The sequence below is a fragment of the Neophocaena asiaeorientalis genome, unplaced genomic scaffold (assembly GCF_003031525.2).
Source record: "Neophocaena asiaeorientalis asiaeorientalis breed wild unplaced genomic scaffold, Neophocaena_asiaeorientalis_V1.1 scaffold99, whole genome shotgun sequence".
NCBI classification, from domain to species: Eukaryota; Metazoa; Chordata; class Mammalia; order Artiodactyla; family Phocoenidae; genus Neophocaena; species Neophocaena asiaeorientalis.
The window spans coordinates 1163989-1172407 of NW_020173022.1; the positions used below are offsets into that span (position 1 = coordinate 1163989).

At 45.2% G+C, this 8419-nt stretch overlaps 1 protein-coding gene across 1 annotated transcript in view; it reads left to right on the top strand.

The window, feature by feature from the left end:
• SFT2D2 (SFT2 domain containing 2) overlaps positions 1 to 7905 on the top strand; it is a 27327-nt gene extending 19422 nt beyond the window's left edge. Inside the window, exon 9 of the mRNA XM_024742432.1 lies at positions 1500 to 7905. Within this exon, the coding sequence (XP_024598200.1) occupies positions 1500 to 1539 (40 nt within the window). The 3' untranslated portion in view covers positions 1540 to 7905. The remainder of the gene's footprint in view (positions 1 to 1499) is intronic.
• The last annotated feature ends 514 nt before the right edge of the window (positions 7906 to 8419 follow it).

Genomic DNA, 8419 nt, shown 5'->3' on the forward strand with positions numbered 1-8419 from the left:
GAGTTGGCCCCTTCTCACTCCGAGCTTCTGACCTCCAAACCTCCTTTAATTAGCACTTTCAGTGATCTTTGCCTCTGACTGTGTTCTCATGTCACCATTTAATTTCCATTCCTCTCTTTCATGACCTGTGAACTAAAAAGAGGCTTTTCCCTGTGTTGAGGCAATGAGAAATGTGCGAGAGCTGGGAAGGAGGTAGAGCAGGCTTAGGCCTTCCGAGGCTGTTGCTGACGATGGTGGCGAGTGACTGATTAGATGAGAAGTTAACCAGCCCACCACGTTAAAGGCAGCTGGGTGGCTTTGTGAGTAGGCTTTCCAGGTCCTTTAATATGTGTACTGTGAGCTACCCCAAGGGATCTTATTTGTCAAAACCCTTTCTTGTGCAGAGCATCTGCTGGGACTTCAGTGCAGAGCGTATCTTAAGAAATACTGTCCTAGGGCTTCCCTGGTGGCGCAGTGGTTGAGAGCCCGCCTGCCGATGCAGGGGACACGGGTTCGTGCCCCGGTCCGGGAAGATCCCACATGCCGCGGAGCGGCTGGGCCCGTGAGCCATGGCCGCTGAGCCTGCGCGTCCGGAGCCTGTGCTCCGCAACGGGAGGGGCCGCAACAGTGAGAGGCCCGCGTACCGCGAAAAAAAAAAAAAAAAAATTAATGCTGTCCTAGAATTATCTTGATAGCAAAATGCAGTGCCTGCTCATGCGAATACATTCTCTCATGTTCCCTCCCTCCCTCTCTCCCTCATGTGACTCCAGTGTCCTTGGCACAAATGCAGCTGAGAACACAAGGAGTAGAACTGGGGTGAGAAGCCCTAGAACATGGCCAGATACGGCGGTGGGATGGGTGTGCCTGCTTGAATAGAATAGTATTTTGCTGAGCCCTCACTCTTTCCTTGCACGCTCTACACTGAATTCCAAGGAGCAAGTGCCTGGGATAGAGCTCATACATCAGGGTAGCAAGTGCTCAGTACCTATAGAGAGCTCCCTGTGCTAGGGAACTCCTGCAAGATGTCCCTTAACAAGTTTCTGCTGCCTGCTTAGAAAGGAGAAAGGCCCTAGTGCCTATCTGACTTAATGCTTTTGGTGCATTCTGTGATTCTGGTTGATATTAAAGTATACAGTCCTGACTAATTTCTTGGTTTTAGATAGTTTCCACTTTCTTCCTATCTTTTCCTCTGATGGTCATGGTAGCTATTCTTTATTAAATACCTACTCTGTTCAATGCACTAATTCCCAGACTGGTCTACAGGGTAAGTGGGGACGTGCCCTTTTACAGATGAGGAATTTGATACTCAAATAAGGCAAGTCCCTTCCCCGGGATAATATTAGTAGTAGATGTTGAAGCTGAGGTTTGATGCCATGTAGATCTGACTCCATGGTCTGGGTGCTTTCTTCTCTGCAGCGTGCTACTCTGGGTACCCAGAAAATCTCAAGGAAGGTCTTTACCACTTCCAGGAGCCTCTGGAGTGATGATCTCCCATTTACTTTTGTGTTTTTCCTTCCTAGGAACGCTGTGAAGAAGTGTTTTGCTGTATGTCTTTCATAACACACGGCCGGTTTTGCAAAGCTTTGGAAGGCATGGTGGATGGAAGCTCGTGGACCGTGTTGTAAATATCTTCTAAATCTCTGTCTCACAGACATGTGCCTTTGATCTTGCAGCGACATGCTGCTTGCATTCTGAACACCTGAGGGTTGCTTTTGGAGGCAACGGTGTGTTCCCAAACCCACATGTCTGTAGCACGATATGAGAGGTGGGTTCTGTATCTGATGGAGTGGAATCTTCCTCGTGCGCCTTTGCATGGTGTTCCACTGAGTTCTCGTAAATAAAAACCTTGTTAAGCAGCAGCAGATAAGCCTTGGGAGCCAGTGATTCCCAGCTGGCAACAGGCCGCCCTGTTGGAGTCACAGGGGTGCAAGAGGAAGGGATAGAGTTTAGGGGTCTACAGGGACTTTGTAGATTTGTTCCTCAGCGTGGCGTCCGTCACCCCTGCCCCACACAGCGTGGACACGCTTCTACTCTGGTGTCTGGGAACAAGTGCTTCTGCCCTCCTGACAGCTGCACACGAGCCCGTGGCGAGTCTGGCCGTGGACTGAAGTAGAAAAGGAGCACTTTTTGGTGATGTGTGTTGTTTTTAGACCTGAGCCGTGTCTCTTCTGCTGTTCTGATTCCACACCTGCCCATAGAATGTATTTTCTAACATTCAGTGCGCACTTTTTTTCTCTTGGGTTTTTCTTTCTCCCCGCCACATGTCTTTACTCTTGACCTCTTGGAACGAGATTGAGAGAGAACAACGCAGCAGCAGGAAACACTACTGCTTCCTTTTGGACAAGACCTGGTAGGAGGTGAAAAATGTTGCTGCTCTCTGCTGTATTTTTTCCCCCCATTATTTATAAATGTTTGCTTTTAAAATGGTTTTGTTTTCCATTCTCCCCTAAAACGGGGCCAGGGGAGAGTAGGTGGGAAGACAGAGCCCTGCCGTGGAGGCAGCAGGAAGTAGGCACGCCTGCCCGGTGACCTTTAAACAGTCACAGCGTTTGCAGTGGAGCCTGTCCTGGAAACGGTGGGAGAAGACACCAGGGGCAGCGGGGTGGCCATATTGCAACTTGATGTCTGGCCACAGACAAAGTGCTTTCATGTCCCTGATCTTGTCTAGTCCTTGTAGGAGCCTTGTGATGAAGCAGGGATTGTTATCCCACTAGGAAGTCAAGGAAATCAAGGCTCAGAGAAGTTACAAGATCTGCCCAGAGCCACAGCCGATGGCAGAACTGAGCCCCAAGCCTGGGTGCCCCGGCTTCTGTCCCCTTCGTGACACTGCGTTTTGCCAGTGTGGCTCTGGTGTTACCTCCTGTAACTGTTTTCCCTGTTTTCATCAGCCAAGCCTGTGCCTTTTCTGGTTGCAAGCTCTCTACGTCATCGTATCTTCTCCTGCTCGGTCTCCCTTTGGGAAGCTTCCTCCTGGATCTGTAGGATCTCCATCATGCCTTTTGTGCCCTTTAGCTCCTCCTTGAGGCCTGACGATCAGAATGCCCTATCTTGATCGTTGGAGTTCGTGGCATTACAGGACCTCCAAAGTCACCTCCAGAGGAGAAGTCTGTTCGGGTTTGCCTTTCTGTTCTTCTCCCAGGTTGGCCGGTCCACTCAGGCTCTCGCTCTGGGAATCTCCAAACCAAAGGCAGTGGTCCACTGCTTGTCTCCTTGCTTGTGGCTGATGGCTGAATTCATTTTCCTGCTGCGGCCAAGACCTCAAACCGGTGCGGCTTTTCTTCTGAACTGGGGAGGTATGAACAGGCCTGACGGGGCCAGAGTGTGGAGCCAATGTTACTGGGTCCTTTTCCAGGCTGTTGAGGGCATCCTGTCTTCTGCTGAGGCCCCTAACCTACCTTCAGCCAGGAGTGGAAAGTATATGCTACCGTCTGGCTTGTGTGGGGTTCCTTCACAGGCCAGGTGCTTCCAGGAGACAGCTCGGATCTCAGAAGGGCTCTGTGAAGGCGGTCAGAAGTCATCTTCTCTTTAGAGCTGATGGGAGGCTAGCCTGGTCGTTATGAGCTTCAAATAGCCTGGAGTAATACACCTAAGAGGCTGACCCCTCTGGGCCCTTTTCAGAGGCTGGACTTGACTTTGTGAGACATGAGGTTAAGATGTCACCAGGCCTGTGTAATGTAGTGGTGGTAAACGTGGGCTATGAAACAGGGCTGGGTGTGAGTTGTGGTTCAATCACCTGCTAGTGTCATGCTGAACAAGCTCCTTAACCTCTCGTCCTCACATCGCTCGTCTGTTTAAAAATAATGGGGATAATGATTCCTGCTGGATCATCACAGGATGTCAATGAGAAACGTGTCAAGGGCTTAGCATGGGGCCCAGCATAGGTAAATGATATCTCCGTAAAAGGTGGGTATTATTATTTAATCCCGGAAATAATGGATGACCATTGAAGGTGATAGGGTGACTATCTCTGGCCGTTAATTTATCTGAAAAAGCTCATTTGGTAGTATGTGTCCGGCACTGTAGGCATTGCCATGCACTATCTTGTTGAACATTCACAATCACTTTGCCAGGCTAGCAATCTCGTCTCCATTATTAGAGAAGGAACAGCCTCAGAGCGGGTAAGGGGTCTGTACCAGATCTCACCAGCCGAGGGCGCTAGCTCTTGCTTGAAAGCTCGTGCTTTGCCTTATCTCTGGAGGCCTGTGGCCAGTTTGTTCAGACAGCTCCAGTCCGGACACCTCGGCAGCTTGTGGGTGATCCCGCCTTCCAGGATCTTCCAGACTGAAATTTTCCTTCTGCCGCCTTACCCTTTGGTTGCTTCCCTACTTGTTTTTGTCTGCCGGCCTTGTAGGAGTAAGAAATCCATTTCAAATATGCTGAAAGCTGTTACCAAGCAACTGTGCTGGTTAAAAGCAACCTCGTGGGTGAGATGACGAGTGGAGAGTTAGGGTTTTAGGTCCTGTGGTCGGTCGTGGTCTCTGTTTCCCTGCTCCCCTGCCTTCTATCCTACCCCGTTCACTGCTGGGTGAAGGAGAGATCCTTGCGTTTTGGAACGAAGGGAACCCTTGAGGCAGCTCTTTTGTAGACAAGGAATGTGTTTGTGCAAGGCTGTGCTTCCAACAGCTGGGTGGGAGCGCTGGCCTGAACGCTCTTCCCTGGCCGTGTTTGCCTGTGACCGCTGTGTTGGGAGCAGCATTGCTCTCCAGACTTGGAGAACCGGCTTCCAGTGCTCTTGGCCCTCTCTGCCTTCATCCCACCCCTGAGAGACTGGGCGGGTCTGTTTACTAACTCGCTGCTTCCCATCTCCTCCTGTCTCGCTGTCTAAGAGGTCTCCCCTTTTGCCCAATGTGCTCAGGGGAACCTCTGGCTCTCCAGCCCCTCTGCGTGGCTGTGCCTGTGGCCACTGCTGCTGAGACCCGGCCGAGGTTCCTGCTCTCCCTCCCTCCCACAGACGGGCCGTCTTGTCCTTGGGAAGGACCGACCACTCTCCGCAGCTGAGCGTTCTCACCGGCTTCACTGTCTCAGTGCTTGGAGCTCCTGTGCATCACGCCTGTGTGGTGACTGTGGGTTATCCACCTGAGTGCTACCTTCCACCCTAATCGGTACATGCTCAGGGAGCAGGAAATACAATCATGAAATGCCTCTAAATAAAATTACTTTTGGATACTTCTGTTCGAAAAGATAATTAAGAAGTGGGTCATACCTTAAAAAAAACAAAAGGGATGTGGGGATACCGGTTTGGCTGCTTCTGCGTTTGATAGCTCCACGAGAGTGACGTGTTGGAACACGTGTGATGAGACTTGGTAGAATGAATTAGGGAATGGAGCTGCAGCCCTGTGGCTGTGGAGTCCCTTTTTCTATGGGGCCGCCTACACCAGTCTTGCCTTCTCGTCTCTTTCCTTAGATAACTTCTGACTAGAGTCTGCTGTAGGATTACAGATACTTCAGAATCCACAACCCATCCTTCGACTTCATTTTCAGCAAATCAACAACGACAGAAATCAGTGTTTAAGGTTTATAGAGCCATGTTGCTAGATTACAGGCATTGTTCTTTTGGTTTTAAAAATCCAAGACTTTTTAAGATAAGTTTGAAGATGTGCCGTAGCTTCCTAGCAGATAGCATTTTTAATAAAGCGAACAGACCTTCACCTGAAGTTAAATACTGATATCTGTGTAGCTCTCGATAAGATTGACAAAAGAATTTACATTTAGAAGTCTAAATTTTTTAGCAATTTCTATTTAAAAAGTTGGGGGATTGAATCATGTGACTTTCAAGCACCTTCTAATTCATACTTTTATGCAATTCTGAGATCTGGAGGATTTTTTGTCAAGTGGAGAGTGCCGTGCAGTGTTCTTGCCTCCAGTTTACTTGAGATAGGGCGTTTAGTCCCACTTTGCGGTTATTTCCGGTCCTACCCTGAATGCATAGGTGGCACTCCTAAGCCCCTGGTACACTTAAGCTTTGCTGTTGATGGCTCAGATTTCTGTCCCTTGACCTCACAAAGGGCCTCACAAAGCACCGGCAGAGGTCTCACCACAGAGCTTGTGAGCAGAGCCTATGGTCCGTCAGAGCCTTTGTTAATGTAAATTGACTGAATAAAATTATGTCCTTCTTAGCAGGAGCTGATAAACTGACGATGGGCTTGGAAATGTACAAAACATTTTCTATAGACGGGATGAGCTGAAAGCAGGGAAGAGTGTGTTCACTAGACAGGAGGAACATGGCTATTTGGAGTGAAAGGTCAGTCCACAGCATCATAATAAACAATTACTACCGATGTGGATATTCACGACAAAGTAATGACACTACACTTAATAAACAGCACCAAAAAATAGACATAGCATGGACAAAAGTTCCCTGATATAAATGGCTGCCTAGACTTAATATCCTTGTGGATCCTTGGGAGGTATCCTTTGAGACCAAACTGAGACTTGTCAGAGAATGTTGCCCTCTGCCTGTTGAACTACCATACTGCAAGAAGTAATGAGCCTTAAGTACAGATGAACCTTGTGTAATGTCTTAAAGGGGAACCATAGTTTACACGCAATCTTGTGTGGTCTTTGTGCTATGAGAAGTGCTTATTTCGCCTTTTTCAATATTTCTGCTTGACTTTGCCATTTGGAACAAGGAAAACAAAAAAATTAAAACCTCTGATCTTTCACTGCTTTTGTACCTTCTGATTCTGCAGTTAAGGGTAAGGATGCCCAAAAGCCCATGGGGAGTTTATATGCGTTCAGAACGTTGTACCTGTTTTAGTGTGATGAGCTTTTAAAACACTTTGTTAAAACATCAATTTTTGTAATTGTATAGATACTCAGCTAATTTTGAATGCTGCTGGTGGCATACCTAAATTTTCATATCGCAAAATGTATTCTTGTGTGCTGCTTTTCCTACCTTGAGATGCTGTTTCACACAATGAAGATTGTTTTCTTTTTACTAACTCATTTCAGAGAAAGAATTGAGCTGGTTTTTTCCCCCAAGTATCACGAAACAATTCTTTTTTTTGCTTTTTTCCTCCAATAAATGACAGCATTATGATCTTTAGTAAATCTAGTGTTGTCTCTTATTCATGTTTGTTTTTCCAGGAGTCACTGAGCCAAATGAAGATTGCAGGACTATGAGAAAAGACCATGTCTTTAATATGAATCCTTAATGGTAGTGTACATCGTAGGCACTTAAAAGATGTTTTTTGAGATAAATTGATATGTTTAGCCTCTCTTTCAAATGACTTCAGGATAAACACAAGTCTAAGGACAGTTCTGAAGGTTTTTGAAAGGTAAGACGTTTCAAGTGTTTATTTTGGAATATTCCCACACACCTAGCTGGATAAGTCACTTTGTGTAAACTAGGTTGTCAAATTAATTACTAAAAGGTTTTTAATAATATCTCCTTATTCTTTTAATGTCTGTAGCACTTGTAGTTATGCCAGTTTTTCATTGCTGATACTGGTTATTTGTATCTTTCTTTATCTTTATCAGTTTAGCTTGAGGTTTATCAATTGTATTGATAGTTTCAAAGATAACTCAGTTAAAAAAATTTGAACATTTAACTAAAGAAGATATGTGAATGGCAAGCAAACACATCTAATACATACTATGTTATCATTATATGAAGTTTAATAAAAACAGGTAAAACTCAACTCTAGACTTCAAAGACACATTCTTAGGTGGTAAAACTATAATGAAAGCAAGGAAGTTATTTGCATAAAAGTTTGCATAGTGATTGGTTTGAGAGGGACAGAGAGGTTAATGATTGGGAAGGGACAGGATGTGGAGGGAAACCCTGGGTATTGGTTGTGTTTTATTTCTTGATCAAGTGGTACTTACAAGGTGTTCACTGGTAAATCATTGCACTGTGTGTTTTCTGTGTATGTGCACTTTTGTGATGTGTTATATTTTATAATAAAACAACCAGCTTTGGTTTCATTGATTTTCACTATTGGTTGTCTGTTTTCTATTTAATTGATTTCTTTTTGTTTTTGGTCCAATAGCAGTTTATTGTGCTTGCTTTTACAATAATTGATTTCTTTTTATTATTTCTTTTCTTATATTTACTTTAGATTTATCTTTTCCAGCTTTTTAAAATTTATTTACATTTTTCCTGTTTATTCTTATACATCCAGCATTCAAGTTATAAAAATTTAAAACAACATATTTAGTTTAAAAAATGGAGACTTTGGGGATAAAACCCAATGGACTAAGGCTCAGTCTCATTTTTTATTTTCCTTGTTGGTTATTTATTTTAAATATAGCAGTGTGTACATGTCAATCGCAAACTCCCTAACTTTCCCTCTCCCCCCACCCTTCCCCCCAGTAACCATAAGTTCATTCTCTAAGTCTGTGAGTCTGTTTCTGTTTTGTAAATAAGTTCATTTGTATCATTTTTTTTTTTTAGATTCTGCATATAAGTGATATGATATTTCTCTTTTTCTGACTTACT